Below are 19385 nucleotides of genomic sequence, written 5' to 3'. Positions count from 1 at the left end.
TGATGTGTCAAAGTCCAGAAACGCCACACGCCTTAGAACCAGGATGTCGGCAGGACATCTGGTCAAAAGTTTCAAAGTTAAAGTTTTTGCAAATTTGGAGGCTTTTAAAATTTTTTTTTTTTTTTTGCTGTTTCAAAGTTTCAAAGTTGAAGTTTTTGCAAATTTGGAGGCTTTTTAAACAATTTTATTTATTTTTTTTGCTGTTGAAAAGTTTCAAAGTTGACGTTTTCGCAAATTTGGAGATTTTTTAAACATTTTTATTATTTTTTTTGCTGTTGAAAAGTGTCAAAGTCGAAGTTTTTGCAAATTTTGAGGCTTTTTAAACATTTTTGTAAATTTTTTTGCTGTTGAAAAGTTTCAAAGTTGAAGTTTTTGCAAATTTTGAGGCTTTTTAAACATTTTTGTTAATTTTTTTGCTGTTGAAAAGTTTCAAAGTTGAAGTTTTTGCAAATTTGGAGGCTTTTTAAATTTTTTTTTTTTTTTTTGCTGTTGAAAAGTTTCAAAGTTGAAGTTTTTGCAAATTTGGAGGCTTTTTAAAATTAATTTATTTATTTTTTTGCTGTTGAAAAGTTTCAAAGTTGACGTTTTCGCAAATTTGGAGATTTTTTAAACATTTTTATTTATTTTGCTGTTGAAAAGTTTCAAAGTTGAAGTTTTTGCAAATTTTGAGGCTTTTTAAACATTTTTGTTAATTTTTTTGCTGTTGAAAAGTTTCAAAGTTGAAGTTTTTGCAAATTTGGAGGCTTTTTAAATTTTTTTTTTTTTTTTTTGCTGTTGAAAAGTTTCAAAGTTGAAGTTTTTGCAAATTTGGAGGCTTTTTAAAAAATTTAATTTATTTTTTTTGCTGTTGAAAAGTTTCAAAGTTGACGTTTTTCGCAAATTTGGAGATTTTTTAAACATTTTTATTTATTTTTTTTGCTGTTGAAAAGTGTCAAAGTCGAAGTTTTTGCAAATTTTGAGGCTTTTTAAACATTTTTGTAAATTTTTTTGCTGTTGAAAAGTTTCAAAGTTGAAGTTTTTGCAAATTTGGAGATTTTTTAAACATTTTTATTTATTTTTTTTGCTGTTGAAAAGTGTCAAAGTCGAAGTTTTTGCAAATTTTGAGGCTTTTTAAACATTTTTGTTAATTTTTTTGCTGTTGAAAAGTTTCAAAGTTGAAGTTTTTGCAAATTTGGAGGCTTTTTAAACATTTTAATTTTTTTTGCTGTTGAAAAGTTTCAAAGTTAAAGTTTTTGCAAATTTGGAGGCTTTTTAAACATTTTTATTTTTTTTGCTGTTGAAAAGTTTCAAAGTTGAAGTTTTTGCAAATTTGGAGGCTTTTTGAACATTTTTATTTTTTTTGCTGTTGAAAAGTTTCAAAGTTGAAGTTTTTGCAAATTTGGAGGCTTTTTAAACATTTTTATTTTTTTTGCTGTTGAAAAGTTTCAAAGTTGAAGTTTTTGCAAAGTTCGAGGCTTTAAATCATTCCTCGTAGTTCTGGAAATGTTTGTGGAGAATGGATGACTGAATGAATTTGTGAATATATTTGGATTTTCTAAATTTGCATACAAAATAAATACATTAATCATTTAAATTACTTGCAAAAAAACAAAACAAAACAAGGATGACACAAAAAAGTCATAAATAAAACTTATTTACACACATGGTGGGAAAAAAAACCTATGATGATAAATGATTCTCTGAGAATTTAACAAGATGGAAATGTGAAACTGAGGTGTCAAGGGGGGAAAAGAGGAAATAAAGAAGGAAAAAATGAAGAAACGAGAAAAGAAAAAAAATACAATAAGCAAGACTTATTTCTATTGTGGTCCCCATTACAAAAATGTAATTGAATCAAATTAAATTAAATTAAAAGGTTTTACACTCCCTGTGCATCCCACCTTCCAGAGGACACTTTATTCATTGGTACATTAACAACAAGTCATTTACTTTTCTGATTCTTTAAAATGTTTTGATATCTTGCTGTTTTGGTTTCCATTATCTGTATTTATGTGTTAAAAGAAGGATTCCTAAATCAGCATTTCAGTTCATATATAAGGAAAGATTTCATCAGCATAGAAACATGGATATGTTTCTATGCTGATGAAATCTTCTTGGGTTGCAGTTGCACAATTCTTATTCTTACATATTCGCCTTGTAAAATTATGGAATTAATGACTGAACTACAGTTACTTTGGTTACTTTGGTCTGGCACTTTTGCTTACAACTCAGCTATTAGGTGGACGACTACGCAACAATACAAGGTTCTTTGCAGATTATTAGAAAATCCCAAGAAAGACAATTGACGGCAATAAATGTAACTTTTTTCTGCGCAATGACCCAAACTTTTCTTCTCTTTCGACACCTCAGGTGTTCACTCACTCGCCATTTCAGTGAGCTATTCAACGTGATTTGCCTCCTCTGTCATGGAGTTCATCGTCACTTTTCCTTCCGCGCTCGTCCAGAACGAAGACGGCGGCGCCTTCCACTCCGGGGCTCGGGTAGAACGTCGCTCACATCAAAATGCCAAACTCTAGTCTAAACTTATTGAATTTTGAGTTTTCCCTGGCCTTCTCCCCTTTGTCTTTTCTATTTTTTTTTTCATATAACAGCAGCTCTTGACATTCTCACAAACGCCACGATATTACTTGAAAGAAAAGAAAAGTACAAGTTCATGTGAAAAGCAACAATGTTTATTTTTTTTTTCAAATTTTCCGAGTTACGACCTCCGACCACGGCGGTGCAAGCACTCGCATCCTTTTCTTCTTTTTAATCCATAAAAATGCCCACGACATATAACAACATGGCCATGTTGAAAACATTAAATTAAGCACTATATTTGCATCAGATACAGTGAAAAACACAGGAATGAACAACAGATTGTCTTCAGTCTCGACGAGAACTTCCAGCCACTCACTTTTATTATCGCTGTAAAACATCGTTACAAGTGGAACTAATTAAAATCTAAGGAGAACTGATTCGGCTAGGTCCCTTTGGGAGGTATTATTACCTTTTCTCACACCAGTGGCTCAGTCTCATTTCACCGGTTTTATGAGAAAAGTCTAAATAAAGACTGAGCCGGTCAGTGAAGTGAAGCGTTGTGCGACAGGGATGAGGATAGCCCTTGTGTGCATGGGCATGTCTGGACGAAGTGTTTCAAAATAAATGTCAAAAAGGACCAGAATGGGGAAAAAAAAAACAAACATGATATTAATAAAAACCTATGGTAAAAACCTTTAATAACACAACTTTACACCTGTTGAAATGGAAGGACGACGACGACACATGAGGTCAAACGGAACACAACACTTTTCCAAATATGGTCGCAGTATAATTGCACCAAAAAAAAAAAAAAAAGAAAGAAAATTACATTTCAGGGAATTTCATTGCATTTAATATCCGCGTATACTGCTAATTTTCTCTCTCTTAAAAAATAATTCAGCATTTATTACGATAGATTTAAATTAATCTAAACAGACAGCGATTGCTACTTTGGTTCCTTTTATTTATTTATTTTTTTAAATGAATGGATGGGAGTAAAAATATTGAGGGTGATGAATTTACAAAATATACATCAGCTCTTTGCAGTGATGTGTGTGTGTGTGTGTATGTGTGTGTGTGTGTGTGTGTGTGTGTGTGTGGTTTTCAAAGTGCCAGAAAAGTACCCTTTAAAGGAGAGTTGTCGTCCCGGACGGACTCCAGCTCACCGTCCAGCTTCCACATCCCGCTTTTTACGCTTCCCTTATCCTCTTCCCACTGGAACGCCACTTTAGCCAGCTCCCCCCTTTTTCGCTTGAGGAAATCTTAATAAACTGAGAATGAGCTCGGAGAGGCTTGACGAAACAACGCTCCGGGCTTGTTCCCCACATGAAAGCTGCGCTAGGTGACTTTCCACACATGCGAGCAGCGTTTGATTTCACGGGAACTTCCACGTGGCTTATTTCTCCCGACCCGGCGTGTCGAGGAGGGAACAGATCAAAGGCTTTCTTTTTGGAGGGAGAGTGGAGGCTGTTTATATTTTCGCCTGTGGCTGCGAGGGTGCACACCGACAGATTTTAATTTGCGTAAATAGAGCAGGTCTGTAGGAATTAAGCAGGATGGATCACTGTTCTGTTCTCTATCCAAGTATGAGCATTTGTTTTAGTTTGCTTTTTTCCAAATCTCTTGTCCAATGCAGCTTTAAGATCATGAGTCATTGGGGGCGTGGCAGTGGCTCAGGGGCTAGTTGGGCTCCACCCCCTCCAGGTGGTCAGGGATGGGCAGGCCGGTGAGGATGGTGAGACACTTGTTCCACACGTTGAACACGGGGCACACGGGCTGCGCGAAGGACACGTGGAAGGTGTGCAGGTGCTGCGAGCCCACCGCGTCGTAGAAGGTCAGGTAGCCGCCGTCGTAGTCCAGCAGCACGCCGACGCGCCGCAGGTGGGGCGACGGCTCGATGGCCAGCTCCTTGCTGTTGTGGCGAACCACCCAGGAGTTGTTGCAGCGGCAGAGCACCCACGACGCCGAGTTCTTGCCAATCCACTCGTGCTTGGGGGCAGATTTGTACGCGATGCCCACGGCGTACCTTTTGGAGGGAAGGGAGACTGCAGTGTTAGAGGGGGAGCCAAACATCTAACTGTCTTCTGGTCACGGGGAGCTGGAGCCAAGAACAGTGGAATTAAATCATTAAGAATTTCTGAATTGTGCTGTGTGACATCCGGCACTACGCAGATGATAGTGTACTTTATGGTAGTGAATGTCCACGTTCTTGGAAAAGCTCTGAAAGGTTCTAGAGCAGGGGTCGGCAACCTTTAATGCTCAAAGAGCCATTTGGTCCCGTTTCCCACTGAACACAACACCCAGAGAGCCGCACACATTTTATTTTGACAGTCCCACAGGAAGACCATGCCAGGACGACACGACACACAAAACCTTCTTCACTGCTGGTTGACAACTTACAACTAATAAACTAAACTACATGAACTAAGCAACAAACACTACAAACCTAACATAACCCCCAGTAATTACATTTAAAACACGACAAACAGAAACTCCCATAATGCATTGCAGCTCTCAGCTCCTTTATCGCGACACATTATTAAAATGGAAGATAAATGTGGGAGATCTGGATTGTTAGAACCATGAGTGTGATGGTGTGTCTTTAATGTCCTGTAGTTGTTGTGTAATTCACTAGAATGTTCCGTCACTCTCAACAAGTCTGCAATGAACCTCCTGGAACTGTGGGCTTTTACTGTGAAAGGTACAGGAAGCTCCCAGCTTCAGACACCAGTTGAGCCGCTGTCATGACCTGCAGCCGCGATTCTACCATCTTCATCCTTTATTGTTGTAATGACGTCACATCGCTGCGTCGTTCATGACCCTACATTTTACCACTCTGTGTAGCGGGACTGCGCTCTGGGTGGCCTTGCCTCCTTACGTCCCTCCAGGATGAACTGCAGTGGGACCAGTGGAGGGACCAAAGAGCCGCGGGGTGCCGACCCCTGGTCTCGAGCATTTCCCCATGGTGAATGCATTTCGTTATGGAAACTTTGAACTCTGAAGGCTGTTTTCAAAACGTTCAAAAGGAAAGACACTCACCATGTGCTCCCTCCAATCAGAGCCTCCCAGTAGTGGCGCCCGCTATCGATGTAGACGTTCCCCACCACGCCGTAGCTGTTCTGGCTGGCGAACCTCTCCTGGCTGTGGCCCTTCTTGGACGTGGTCTCGTCCCGCTCCACCGTGAGGTTGTCGTGCGACACCTTCAGCTTCTTGTGAGCCGACTTGGGGTCCAGCTTGAACGGCTGGCCTGGTGGTGGAGAAGAGAGAGAGCGGCGTTGTCACCGAGTTGGATCCAAAAGCGGATAAAACGTGTCCCGACAGGCTTACTGTTGGTCTTCAGGGTTCCCGGTTCGCTGCTCCTGCTCCCCGCTTGGTTGATGGCCTTGACCACGAAGATGTACTTGGTGCCGCTCTGCAGACCGTGCACCGTGTAGTGGTTCTGCTTGATGTTGGGTACGATCATCCAGCTTTCCAACGAGTTGCACAGGCCTGTGAGAGGAAACAGGAACAATCAACTTTCTTTTGTTTTTTTTTTTTTAAGGAATCAATTGGTCTGATAGAATGAAGGTTTGCTGGAGAGGAGTGAGAGGAGAGCTCTCGGGCTGGGAACAGGTGAGAGAGTGTGAAAGAGGCACAAGAGGAAACTCTTCATACCTCGTTGGCTTCGTTGCAGAACTCTACCCCCTCCTTCCCCCTCTCTCTCTCTCTCCGCCTGTGTCTCTTTGCTAGGTGTTTCTTATTCATTGACACTGCTGTCAATGAATAAGGGAGCATGTGGGTGTACGTTGTCCCTCTGTGTTTTTGGCTTTGTTTCAGGAATTAACTGGTGATGACACTGTTTTGCTGTCGACTTTTTCAAAGAGAACAAGAAGGCCGTTGCTGGGCTAATCCCCCGCCGGAGGGCTTTCTATTTTCCCACAAAGCCAGCTCTAAGGCAGCACACTTGGTACACTAGAGGGTGTTCCACGGGTCCTAGTAGATCATTATGTAGAATCTGAAAGGTCTTCTTCATAAGCTATGTCAAAATACGTCTCCAGAGCCCAAAAGGTGTTTTTATGCACTTAGTGACCCTGTGACCTGATATGCAAATTAGGTCCTGGTCACAATGGTGCCCCTTCTCCCCAGGTGGAGTGTCCATGTGTGAAGTTTGGTGACTGTGGGCCCAGGAACTGCTGAGAAATGAGGAGAAATGTTTATATGAAAATACATGTATTGTGCAACCGTGACGAGCAAACTTCAGACCCTACCAATCTTCAAGGTCAAGGTCAAGGTCACTTGGTGTACTGGAGGTTAACCCTGGAGTGTGTATCATGTGTGTATAACATTTCAGAGCCCTAGCTCAAAAACCTAGGCCTCCAGAGCCCAAAATGTGTTTTTAAGCACTTCGTGACCCTGTGACCTACTTAATATGCAAATTAGGTCAAGGTCACCATAGTATCCCTTCCCCCTCTGAGATGTATCCACATGTGAAGTTTGGTCACTGTGGGCCCAGGGGTTGCCGAGATATAGGTATAAACGTTCGAACGGACGGACGTACGGACGTACGGACGGAGACTGTTTCAAGATCCCCCTTCGGGGCCTATCAGCCATGGCGGGGGATAAAAATCTGTCAAATCACCGAGACAAGCCAATTCAATAATGGGTTAAAAAAAAAAAAAAAAGGGGGGTGGGGGGCAGGGAGATAAAAATACCCCATATTTCATTATCAACTAACATAAGTCATCAAAACAAAACACCTGACTTGGTAAAAAAAAAATGTGACTTTGTGCAAAACAAGCTAACGCATTGCAAAATGCTCAAACCACCTCATTTTGTATAGATTTGCATCACGACTCTCCCATGAAAAAGTCTGATTTGATTAAAGAAAAATAAGAGGATAAGTAAGTTAATTGGGGATTTCGCTCACGTTATTGGTCTAATGAACTACAATGAAGTACGATGATGGATGCTATACAAGAGCGCATGAAAGCATCCATTAACATTTTGAAGAATGTCGTACATCAAATAGTCATTGCACATAAGAACAAAGAAAAAAAACAGAGTTTATTATGGATTCCCCTTGTGAAATGCCCGTTCTAAAGCTGTACGGAGCAATTAGAGAGTTAAAGATGTTTGTTCCTTTTGTGCTGTTTGTTGCATTAAGATTACAAGACTTCTGCTCGGCGCACGATGATTCATGTGAAAAGCTCCCCAGGGGGAAGAGTTTCACTGTGGCACGTGACTCCGACACAAACACCTCCGACATGAGTGGGTGCGGTAAAAGAGGAGAGGGAGAGAGAGAGAGAGAGAGAGAGGGAGAGAGAAATCAAGGCGGCCTGTTGAACAGAAAGCGACAGGGATGCGGAGTCAAAAGGGAAAGCGAGTGTCGCGTTCGCTTAGCGGCGGCGGATCGCGAACGCGCTTTGAGCTGGAAAGCAGCAAGGGAGGTGGAGAAGATGCGACTTTGAGAGGAGGAGAAAAAAAAAAGAAGGAATCTTGATTGAAAGGGAGGAGAGGAGCTTGTCTTCTGACCCTGTTTTCTCGCTCGACAGCATCTGTGATTTTTCCAGGTCTTTTTTTTTTTTTTTTTTCTTCAACCTATTGTCGTACAAGACAAGTCCAACGTCTTGCTTGAACCACTTTCTGTTTGTGATATTTAGTAGGTTTCTACTAGCTTAATTGCTCATCAAGCACTAAAAAAAGACTTCCTGTTGCTTTCTAGCCTGAGGAATTCACGTTTTCTTGAGTTAAAGATGTCAAAGTTACAATAAAGAGGATGCTAGGAGTGTTGTTAGCTAGGAGTGTCGTTAGCTAGGAGTGTTGTTAGCTCGGAGTGTCGTTCGCTAGGAGTGTCGTTCGCTAGGAGTGTCGTTCGCTAGGAGTGTCGTTCGCTCGGAGTGTTGTTAGCTCGGAGTGTTGTTAGCTCGGAGTGTTGTTAGCTCGGAGTGTTGTTAGCTCGGAGTGTTGTTAGCTCGGAGTGTTGTTAGCTAGGAGTGTTGTTAGATCGGAGTGTTGTTAGATCGGAGTGTTGTTAGCTCGGAGTGTTGTTAGCTCGGAGTGTTGTTAGCTCGGAGTGTTGTTAGCTCGGAGTGTTGTTAGCTCGGAGTGTTGTTAGATCGGAGTGTTGTTAGCTAGGAGTGTTGTTCGCTAGGAGTGTTGTTAGCTCGGAGTGTTGTTAGCTCGGAGTGTTGTTAGCTAGGAGTGTTGTTAGCTAGGAGTGTTGTTAGATCGGAGTGTTGTTAGATCGGAGTGTTGTTAGCTAGGAGTGTTGTTCGCTAGGAGTGTTGTTAGCTAGGAGTGTTGTTAGCTCGGAGTGTTGTTAGCTCGGAGTGTTGTTAGCTAGGAGTGTTGTTAGCTAGGAGTGTTGTTAGATCGGAGTGTTGTTAGATCGGAGTGTTGTTAGCTAGGAGTGTTGTTAGCTCGGAGTGTTGTTAGCTAGGAGTGTTGTTAGCTCGGAGTGTTGTTAGCTAGTAGTGTTGTTAGCTAGGAGTGTTGCTAGCTCAACATTTTCAACTACCATAGTGGATCTTATAATCGACGTGTCTGATGCTCTCATGGATTACCAGAGGATTCAGGAGTATCACCAAGCCTCGTGATACTGGGTGGAGGGTGGAGGGTGATCAGGGTAGAGAGTGGTCAGGGTGGAGGGTGATCAGAGTGGAGGGTGATCAGAGTGGAGGGTGATCAGGGTGGAGGGTGATCAGGATGGAGGGTGATCAGTGTAGAGGATGAACAGGGTGGAGGGTGATCAGGGTGGAGGGTGATCAGTGTGGATGGTGATCAGGGTGGAGGGTGGTCAGGGTGGAGGGTGGTCAGGCTGGAGGGTGATCAGGGTGGAGGGTGATCAGAGTGGAGGGTGATCAGAGTGGAGGGTGATCAGGGTGGAGGGTGATCAGTGTAGAGGATGAACAGGGTGGAGGGTGATCAGGGTGGAGGGTGATCAGTGTGGATGGTGATCAGGGTGGAGGGTGGTCAGGGTGGAGGGTGGTCAGTGTAGAGGATGAACAGGGTGGAGGGTGATCAGGGTGGAGGGTGATCAGTGTGGATGGTGATCAGGGTGGAGGGTGGTCAGGGTGGAGGGTGGTCAGGCTGGAGGGTGATCAGGGTGGAGGGTGATCAGAGTGGAGGGTGATCAGGGTGGAGGGTGATCAGGGTGGAGGGTGGTCAGGGTGGAGGGTGGTCAGTGTAGAGGATGAACAGGGTGGAGGGTGATCAGGGTGGAGGGTGATCAGTGTGGATGGTGATCAGGGTGGAGGGTGGTCAGGGTGGAGGGTGGTCAGGCTGGAGGGTGATCAGGGTGGAGGGTGATCAGAGTGGAGGGTGATCAGGGTGGAGGGTGATCAGGGTGGAGGGTGGTCAGGGTGGAGGGTGATCAGAGTGGAGGATGGTCAGAGTGGAGGGTGATCAGGGTGGAGGGTGGTCAGGGTGGAGGGTGATCAGGGCGATACTCACTGGCGATGTTGGACTGCCCGGTGAAGATGGCGTACTGCAGCTCGTAGGACACGACGGTGAACTCGTCGTCGGACGTCCAGTGGACGGTGATGGTGTCGTAGGACGCCGTGCACAGCTCCTCCCTGATGCACGGAGCGCTCGGCGCTGCGGAGCATCAACACAAAGCGTCACCGCCTCAAATAGTGCCGCTCCGACTACGCGTTGACGACAGTCGCCCTAATTCACCCCGGACGTGCTGGTTGGGCTTTACGAGCTCTCAGGCTTCATTAGACGCAGGACCCGAGGACGCTCTTTCCACTAGACTGGTACGTTGAGCATTAACATCTGTGTGGAGGTATTTAATAAAATATTCCACTTTAAAAAAAAACAAGAAGGCCGTTGCTGGGCTAATCCCCCGCCGGAGGGCTTTATATTTTCTCACAAAGCAGCTCTAAGGCAGCACACTTGGTACACTAGAGGGTGTTCCATGGGTCCTAGTAGATAATTATGTAGAATCTGAAAGGTCTTCTTCATAAGCTATGTCAAAATACGTGTCCAGAGCCCAAAAGGTGTTTTTATGCACTTAGTGACCCTGTGACCTGATATGCAAATTAGGTCCTGGTCACCATGGTGCCCCTTCTCCCCAGGGGGAGTGTCCATGTGTGAAGTTTGGTGACTGTGGGCCCAGGAACTGCTGAGAAATGAGGATAAATGTTTATATGAAAATACATGTATTGTGCAACCGTGACGAGCAAACTTCAGACCCTACCGATCTTCAAGGTCAAGGTCAAGGGCAGGTCACTTGGTATGCTGGAGGGTGTCCCCAGAGTACTAGTAGGTGTGTATAAAATTTCAGAGCCCAAAATGTGTTTTTAAGCACTTCGTGACCCTGTGACCTACTTAATATGCAAATTAGGTCAAGGTCACCATAGTATCCCTTCCCCCTCTGAGATGTATCCACATGTGAAGTTTGGTCACTGTGGGCCCAGGGGTTGCCGAGATATAGGTAGAAACGTTCGAACGGACGGACGTACGGACGGAGACTGTTTCAAGTTCCCCCTTCGGGGCCTATCAGCTACGGCGGGGGATAAAAAGCACAGTAACACAGCAGGGAGTGTAAATATCACAAAGCCTTTAAGCGTCGAGTCGTGGAAACCTTTTGTCTTTTTTTGTATTTGGTCCAAGAAACCTTCCAGTGGAAAGACGAGCAAGTGGAGGTGAAGAAGTACAGATCCAACAAGAACGTCTTAAAGTGACTGTGGAGCCACTTCCTGTCTGTGTGTCTGTCAGTCCCCGGCGTTCCGTCATGAGTGGCTGCACAGAGCCGGGCGATCCAGGCTGATTCACTGAGCGGGGAGGAAGCCCCTCCGGGCGACGTCGTCGGCCATTTTCACAGACCTCCGACGCTAGCGACGTTTTGATGGGACTTTAGAAATTAATTTTAGAGTCAATAAGCTGAGACTTGTTTCTTTTTTTTTTGTTTTGAAGAATTTTTTTTTTCTTTTTAAGAGCAATCAATCTTTTATTGAAGATTATCTGCAGAAAATGAAGCGACTACAGTGCAGGGCCCATTTTTATTTTGTAATTTTCGCAAATTTCGACAGTATTGGAGTTTCTTCATACTTTGGACTGTTTTAAATCTCGTCTTAAAACCCACTTTTATTCTCAGGCTTTTAACGCCGCGTGAGGGTCCCCTGTGGCTTTTATCTATTTTATTGTTCTTATTTATTTTTATCGCCTTTTAAGCATTTTTATATTTCTATTTATTCTTTTAAATTGTTGTATTCTTATTTGTAGTTTTTTTAACGTGTTTGTAGTTTTTATTTTATGGTTTTTTAGTGTTGGACTGTTTAGTTTAGTTTTTGTTGTTGTTTTGTTTGTTTGTTTTTTATGTGCAGTCACATGTGCAGCACTTTGGGAACACGTTGTTAAAATGTGCTATATAAATAAAAGTGGATTGGATTGGATGTTTTAGATTTAAAAATCATCACAGCTTAAAACACAAGACTCTTAGCAGACAATTGACTTTACATTTTAAATAACTTGTCGTAATAAACTGCAGCAGCTTGAGTGCTTCCTGTCAAATTTGCATCAGGAACATTTAAAAAGAAAAGAAAAGAAATGAAAAGAAAAGAAAGAAGCTCCTCAAGCTGTCCACATGAGCAGCAGGTTTATTTGTGACTGTGGAAAGAAAAAACTCCCAACAGGGAGAAACTTTGTAGAAACCAGAGTCAGAGGTGAAGGAATTCTGCGGACCGGTTGGGATGAAAGGATAGAGGAGATGAAAGGAAAGACATGTCTTGAAGAATTGGACGGCATCTTGAGTGAAGGAAATGTTCGGAGCCTGACGTTACAGTTTTACACACAACATACGTTGATCTTTGGTTCTGTACCAATAAAAAAAAAGAATTTACCGGTGAGGTAATCGAGGTTCTCCAGCAGCTTCTTCTCTCGGTTGAAGTCCAGGGCGAAGGTGTCGAAGGTGTCCGTCAGGTGGATCTCGGGGATCAGCACCTGGGTGGAGGCGGTGGCCATCGAAACCCTGAAGCACCGCGAAGAGAAATCGGTTTGAATGAACGCTTACACCGGCTGCATCAATATCGCACAGACTTCACAGACTCTTGCCCAAATGCAATAGTTGTTTGAAGTTGCTTGCTCGCGTCTCTAGTGGGAACACATAATGGACTCCAGGTTTCAGTCTCCATTGCCAAATCAATTAGTCAGAGAGCGGGATGAAGATTAAGCTGAATAAAACATGATAACCCTCTGGAACGTGTTCCTCCCTTAGTCCCTCCCTCATCGCCATCTCTCGTGTTGAATCCCACCTCTCGTTGATGCTCTTGGCCGTCTGCAGGAAGCGGGCGTGGTCGGTCTCCTTCAGCGTCTGGTCGGCCTGCGTGATGAGCGCCGACGACCTCTCGATGCACTGCTTGCAGTTGGAGATCTGCTGGGCGAGCTTGCGCAGCCTCTGGGCCTGGAAGGGGAGCGTTAAAAAGTTCTGGGTCACTCCCCGGCGTGCGAGATCGAGGCGAGAGCGCCGCCGCCGTCGTGGATCATTAGGGATGAGGACCTACTCAGGAGATGTGCAGTTTTATACGGCGGCATGGCGAGAGGTGTGAGCGTCCGCTCTCACAGGGAAAGGTCACATCCCGAGTTGAACGATGCAGACCGTCATCTTTTCCTTCCTGCTTTCTTAATTGCCTTGAGCGTCATTGATGGCGCTTTACAGCAAAGGGCATGTCTGAAGTCGTAAGGACTGTAAGGACTTGCCTGATATTCAACCCCGTTCAAACTCTACTGGACGAACCGCAATATGTCAGCTTATGCAACATTTGTCAGGCACGCGTGACCTGTTTCCATGTGAATCTGGGATTTCAATCCTCCCCGTTCGCCCCTCGGTCTCCGTCCCGCCCAGGATGAGCGTAGAGTTTAAGAGACGGATTTGGGTCAGGGGAAGGATCGCGGTCATCGGACATGTCATCCTCTTGGCTTGTAGCTAACAGGAAAACAACTCATCTCGGCTTTTAAAGCGCTAAATTGTTTTTGCACAGTCATCGATATGTTTCCGGGAAAAATAAGGACTAACGAGACAAACTTCGCGTCAAACATGAGCCATTTGCATTATTGACTGTTCAACTGCACCAGAAACCAATTTGTCTGGTTTGAACGAGATGTCTGATTGCAGACCTAAGAGCTGGAAGCTTCATGGGGAAAAAAAAGGAGCGGAAAAAAAAAAAAATCCCCAAATGCATTCCAAGTCTCATTAGTCACAGCTTTAAAAAACATCATTCGGGTTTAGAGTACGAGTAAACATATGGTCTGGGATCCGCTATTGGCCCGGCCTGACTGATTTTCCCTTCTGCCCTGCGTCCGAGTGGCTCTGCCGTCTGCTCGGCGCCGCAAAACATGGGGTCAGGCGGCCGTGTTGGACATAAACACGAGTTCTGACGGCGTCTCCGGGTCGTGTCATTCTGTTTAAAAGGCAGTTATTGGAAGTGGAGGTGTTGGCGGTCAATGTGTGGCTTGAGGAAGAGACACCGAATCAAACATCTCACTTGGTTTTTGCAGGATTCAACTGGGAAACAGGAAACAGGAAGTGGTTTGTTGTATTTGTTTGGTAGCTGCCCACATGGAAAGAACCTATAGAAACATATATGTTTTAATATAAGTTTTGAATATATGTGACATATATAAAATTGGCCGTTTTCCTATGTTTTATGTACATATAAGTACACATATGCGCATATATGTATACGTATGCACATATATGTACATATATGTGCATAATGCAGAATATATACCGCATATATGTGCATAGATGCAGCATTTATGTGCATATATTCAGCATATATATTGTCATATATGTGCATATATGCAGCATATATGTGCATATATGCTGCATATAGGTTTCATATATGTGCATATATCCTCATATAGGTTCTTTCCATGTGGGTGACTGGCATCTAAAGTTCGTAGAGCCTTGTTAGAGGATAGAAACACATTTTACCACAATGTGATATTGAAAAGTTTTGAATTTTGGGGCACTTTGTTACATTACTGACATTTTGAGTTTGTATTCCGTGCTCAGCATTCGGGTTTTATCACTTTATATGTTCTAACAATTCCAGTCGTTCTGACGCATCCAGGTTTGCTTTGAACCGTATTCTTTGATCCTCACCTTCCCCTCCTTGATCTTGCTCCCGATGAGCTGCCTCCTCTGTTGGATGATGTCGATCAAGACGTCGCACTCCTCCATGAGCTTGCCCTCCTGGCGGGACGCGTTCACCTGGGTATTAGAGAAGCCGGGGAGATTGATGGGAGTGTGAGTTAAGAGTAGTGGCCGGCACGTCGTCTCCACCAGGGGGAGAGGATGTAATTCCCATCCGTCAGCCGGCACTCCGAGCTGGAGGCCGGCTCCAGAAGGATGAAGCACATTCACCAGGCTTCGCCACCCGCTGGCTGAGTGACAAGTACAATAAGTGTTTTGCACGTGGGGCTGTAAGGGAGCCGGTACGCCGCGGAGTTCTACCCCGAACAAGGTCGTGACATTGCACTTCGTGAACTGCTCCATTTTTTTTTTTTCTGTTTAATTCCACAGTCTGAAATATGAACGTTGACCCACTACACAACTATAATGCACATTTCTTTTATTGAATTCCATATTGAAAGGGTTTTCTTGTGGCGGCCCCCCGTTTACCCGACAACATTTCTAGAGAATACGCTTAATTCCGTGAGTTTTCAGAAAAATTTCACATTTAAAAAATTGCGTTTTCTCCAATTTCCAACAGTCGGAGTGTTTTCAAAAAGTTCCACCTTGGGAGTAGGGGTGCTGCTATTTTGCAACAATTAAAATGTTATGTAGGTTTTCCCCTTCATCTATATATAATGACAATGTCTAATTCTGTGAGTTTTAGAAAAGTTTCACATTTCAAAAATTCCCCAATTTCCAACAGTCGGAGTGTTTTCAAAAAGTTCCACCTTGGGAGTAGGGGTGCTGCTATTTTGCAACAATTAAAATGTTATGTAGGTTTTCCCCTTCATCTATATATAATGACAATGTCTAATTCTGTGAGTTTTCAGAAAAGTTTCACATTTCAAAAATTCCCCAATTTCCAACAGTCGGAGTGTTTTCAAAAAGTTCCACCTTGGGAGTAGGGGTGCTGCTATTTTGCAACAATAAAAATGTTATGTAGGTTTTCCCCTTCATCTATATATAATGACAATGTCTAATTCTGTGAGTTTTCAGAAAAGTTTCACATTTCAAAAATTCCCCAATTTCCAACAGTCGGAGTGTTTTCAAAAAGTTGCACCTTGGGAGTAGGGGTGCTGCTCTTTTGCAACAATAAAAATGTTATGTAGGTTTTCCCCTTCATCTATATATAATGACAATGTCTAATTCTGTGAGTTTTAGAAAAGTTTCACATTTCAAAAATTCCCCAATTTCCAACAGTCGGAGTGTTTTCAAAAAGTTCCACCTTGGGAGTAGGGGTGCTGCTATTTTGCAACAATAAAAATGTTATGTAGGTTTTCCCCTTCATCTATATATAATGACAATGTCTAATTCTGTGAGTTTTAGAAAAGTTTCACATTTCAAAAATTCCACAATTTCCAACAGTCGGAGTGTTTTCAAAAAGTTCCACCTTGGGAATAGGGGTGCTGCTATTTTGCAACTGAATATATAATGACAATGTCTAACACCAAACATTAGCATTTTAAAGTGATCATTTTGTAACAACATCAAAGATCACTCTGCTTTCTCATTACTTTTTGAGAAAACGTAGACGGTTTTCTCTCGATCCATGATGCCTCCAGTATTCCTCATTTTGCAGCGTTGCTCATTTTGGACGAGTGTAATATGTTACTTTTGCACAAACAAGCAAAATGCATGCAAATAGATAAAACTCCGCAACTTGAGAAGAGTGTATGGTTGAAATATAAGCTGCATTTCATCTTACTGTAAATTTTGCTCCCCTTAGAACTTATTATACTTTATTATAGTTTGTGATTTTTATCTTATTTTTTTAATTTTAGTCCTATTTTATTTGACTTATTATTGCTTTTTACTGTAAATACTTTTGGCCCTTAGAGTTCTTGATAGTCATTGTATATAAGATTCCTCTATTCTTATCTAACTGTTTCCACATTTCTTGTCTTTCCTGCTACTGAGTCCTTTAGAGCAGAATGTAACAAGTTCAATAAAGGCTTATCTTATCTTATCTTATCTTATAAACGTCAAATTTCCTGATTTGAAAGTGGAAAAAAGAGGATAATAGACTTAATTTGCGAAGGATTCCAACAAGTCTTTCTTGAATCTCACTGGATTGCCGTGATGTAATCGGCTGGACGGATCCAATTAGAACACCGCAGGTCCGAACACAGAGCCAGATTTTTCCCTGTGGTCACTTCCTGCCGCTCTTTCAGCGCCTTGTAAAACGTCCGCACACTGGGGGAGCGATGAAGTCAGCTGTTACCGCTTAATCAGACACTCGCTGCTGCAGCACACGTCGATGTCGGCGGGTGGTGTAATGATGACATCACGGGGAGCTGCGACGTGCCTAACAGGACTGGAAAGAACAATATTCTGAATCTCCTTCCTGAGCACTGTTTATTTGATTTCTTTCTTATTTTTTTTCTTTCTGAGATTAGTTTTCCACCTGGATCGCGCCTCTCGGTGCTCCGTGTGAGGCGCTAGCTACGTCTTCTCAGCAGCGCTAATTGGCTTCCTCGACGACGCCAACGCCGCTCTTGGGAAGCATATTGTGAACAGTTTACTTGCATGTATGTTGTCGCCTCGTTAGAATTTTCTACACCAATTAGAGACGGTTTGCAGCAGGTTGCTTTATATACACCAAAACCTCCTCAAGTGTGTAGAACTCAGCCCATTTAAGCCCAGTGTATGTGTAAACTGAAACATTTCTTTGCGTTTTCGGTGTTTCCATGACAACGATGAAAACGGCTATCAAAGGCCCGTCATTAATAGCTTTTCTGCACATGCTCAGTTGTATTTCCTTCAGAATACAATAATAACAGTCCAACCTTTACAACCAAAAGAGACATTTTCTTGTGATTTTCCGCCAAATCAAAGTCACCCAGAGCTTCAAAGTATTCTAAAGTTTCATATATATACAGTTTTTAAACGCGTACAAAATCTGTATCTTCCATTAAATTTATAAAGTTTCAACTAGAACGATGTTAGTGCTGTCATACTTCTTTTCAGACATTCTTCGGATAATTTTGTCATAAGAATAGAATAGAATCAAATAGAATAGAACACAACACAATAGAATCATCCCACAGGGAAATTCCTTTTAGCATTTAAATAAGTAAACCTAAATAAGTACTTTTAAATTTGAATATGTACAGGAAGGAAGGAAGGAAAGAAGATTTTTTTGACGATTTAATCTCTTTTGTAAGTATTTTTTCTTCAGTTTTTAATTTTTTTCCCCCTGTTAGCAATTCCCGTAGCCCCCGATATTAGCTATCATTTATTTTCTGCTTAAGTGAACCGCTACAAATGGGCTATCAATAGCAGACGCCTGGTCCACACGTGTTCTCCCATTGTTTATGTTTGTGTGGCTTCATTCCATAAACAACCAACAGCACCCCCTGGTGGCCCGAGGCGAAAACTACATCGTTTTCACCCGTTCCTGTGAAAGCAGACCAAACTTTTCCAACATCGTGGCTCCAGTGATCACCCCCTCGGCTCCCGATTGTTTGTCTTTGTGACATTTCGTGGCCGCAGCCGATCTCGATTGAGTTTGAAGACGTACGACGTGGAACACGATCGCTCGCCACGCCAAAACAAACAAGAAATCCTCGTGAGACGTCTCGCCCACGCAGTCTGGTAAGAAAGACATGCTTTCAGATGTGAAACACGGTTCCGGTCGCCCTGCGATCGAGTCGTCATAGACGTGAATCAGACTTGTTGTGGACACGAGACGTTATATATATATATATATATATATATATATATATATATATATATAGTTAGTGACGCGAGGACACGATGTGCTTAAATGCGGCACGTCTAATAACTGTGGGCAGAGGCCTCCGGAGAAAATGATCAGTGTGACAGATTGTGGCCCGAAAGGAACATTAAGTGACTCATTTACACACACACACACACACACACACACACGCACACACGCACACGCACACGCACACGCACACATGCACACACACACACACACGCACACGCACACATGCACACACACACACACACACACGCACGCCTGGAGCTTATACAAACTTTCGGAGTCAGATTCAAACAGAAAAGGGGAAGTTTTTGCATTTTAGGTGCGAAATTGTTTCAATTGTTTTCCTCTGAAAGCTTCTTCAGAAAAAACCATTGAATTACAGAATGTTGCATCTTTTACCATGATTACATTCTGCATTTTTTCGGGGGGTGGGGGGGGGGATTGTGGTCCAAATGTGGTTTGGCATGACATTCTAACATCTCCAAGCCAGCTGAAAAAACAAAAACAAAAAAACAATGTGTGATGTGGGCTAGCATTAGATTGTAGGCACAGACGGCGACTCAGAGGGATTAGATGTTTTTTTTTTTTTTTCTTGAAAAAACATCTGGAGCCGGCGACATGTCGGAGGATCTCAGCAGCTTCATATACCGCCTCTGTTTTTATTTTTGACTCACGATCACACTTTTGAAAAAGATTTTTGCACTTCAAGACGACGTGTTAAAGCGTGTCGCAGTGATAATGCACCGGAGAGGGTCAAACAGGCCGTTACCCTTTAAGAATAAATAAAATTTAACCATATAAGGGGTTAGGGTAGTGTGGTCGGAATCCTTTTTAAAAAAATACATTCTTGGATGGCAGTCAACAAGGTGTCGAAGCAGAACATATTTTAGTTCAGGGGTCACATACAGTCCAATTTCATCTTGCGTGGGCCACACCGGTGACATACTGCCATAATAACCCTTGAATTTGTTGTGGTAC

At 43.0% G+C, this 19385-nt stretch overlaps 1 protein-coding gene across 1 annotated transcript in view; it reads right to left on the bottom strand.

The window, feature by feature from the left end:
• Nucleotides 1–2665: 2665 nt before the first annotated feature.
• Nucleotides 2666–19385, bottom strand: part of LOC308147455 (E3 ubiquitin-protein ligase Midline-1-like) — a 56034-nt gene continuing 39314 nt past the window's right edge. The window contains exons 4-10 of the mRNA XM_080519591.1: nt 14609–14716; nt 12756–12904; nt 12345–12472; nt 9952–10095; nt 5848–6009; nt 5560–5767; nt 2666–4546 (exon numbers count right to left, since the gene is read on the bottom strand). Coding sequence (XP_080375717.1) covers nt 4201–4546; nt 5560–5767; nt 5848–6009; nt 9952–10095; nt 12345–12472; nt 12756–12904; nt 14609–14716 — 1245 coding nt within the window. The 3' untranslated portion in view covers nt 2666–4200. The remainder of the gene's footprint in view (nt 4547–5559; nt 5768–5847; nt 6010–9951; nt 10096–12344; nt 12473–12755; nt 12905–14608; nt 14717–19385) is intronic.

The sequence above is a fragment of the Blennius ocellaris genome, assembly GCF_963422515.1.
Source record: "Blennius ocellaris genome assembly, chromosome: 24".
NCBI lineage: Eukaryota > Metazoa > Chordata > Actinopteri > Blenniiformes > Blenniidae > Blennius > Blennius ocellaris.
The sequence above is the reverse complement of the archived record's forward strand: the minus strand, read 5'-3'. Positions and strand labels throughout refer to the sequence as shown.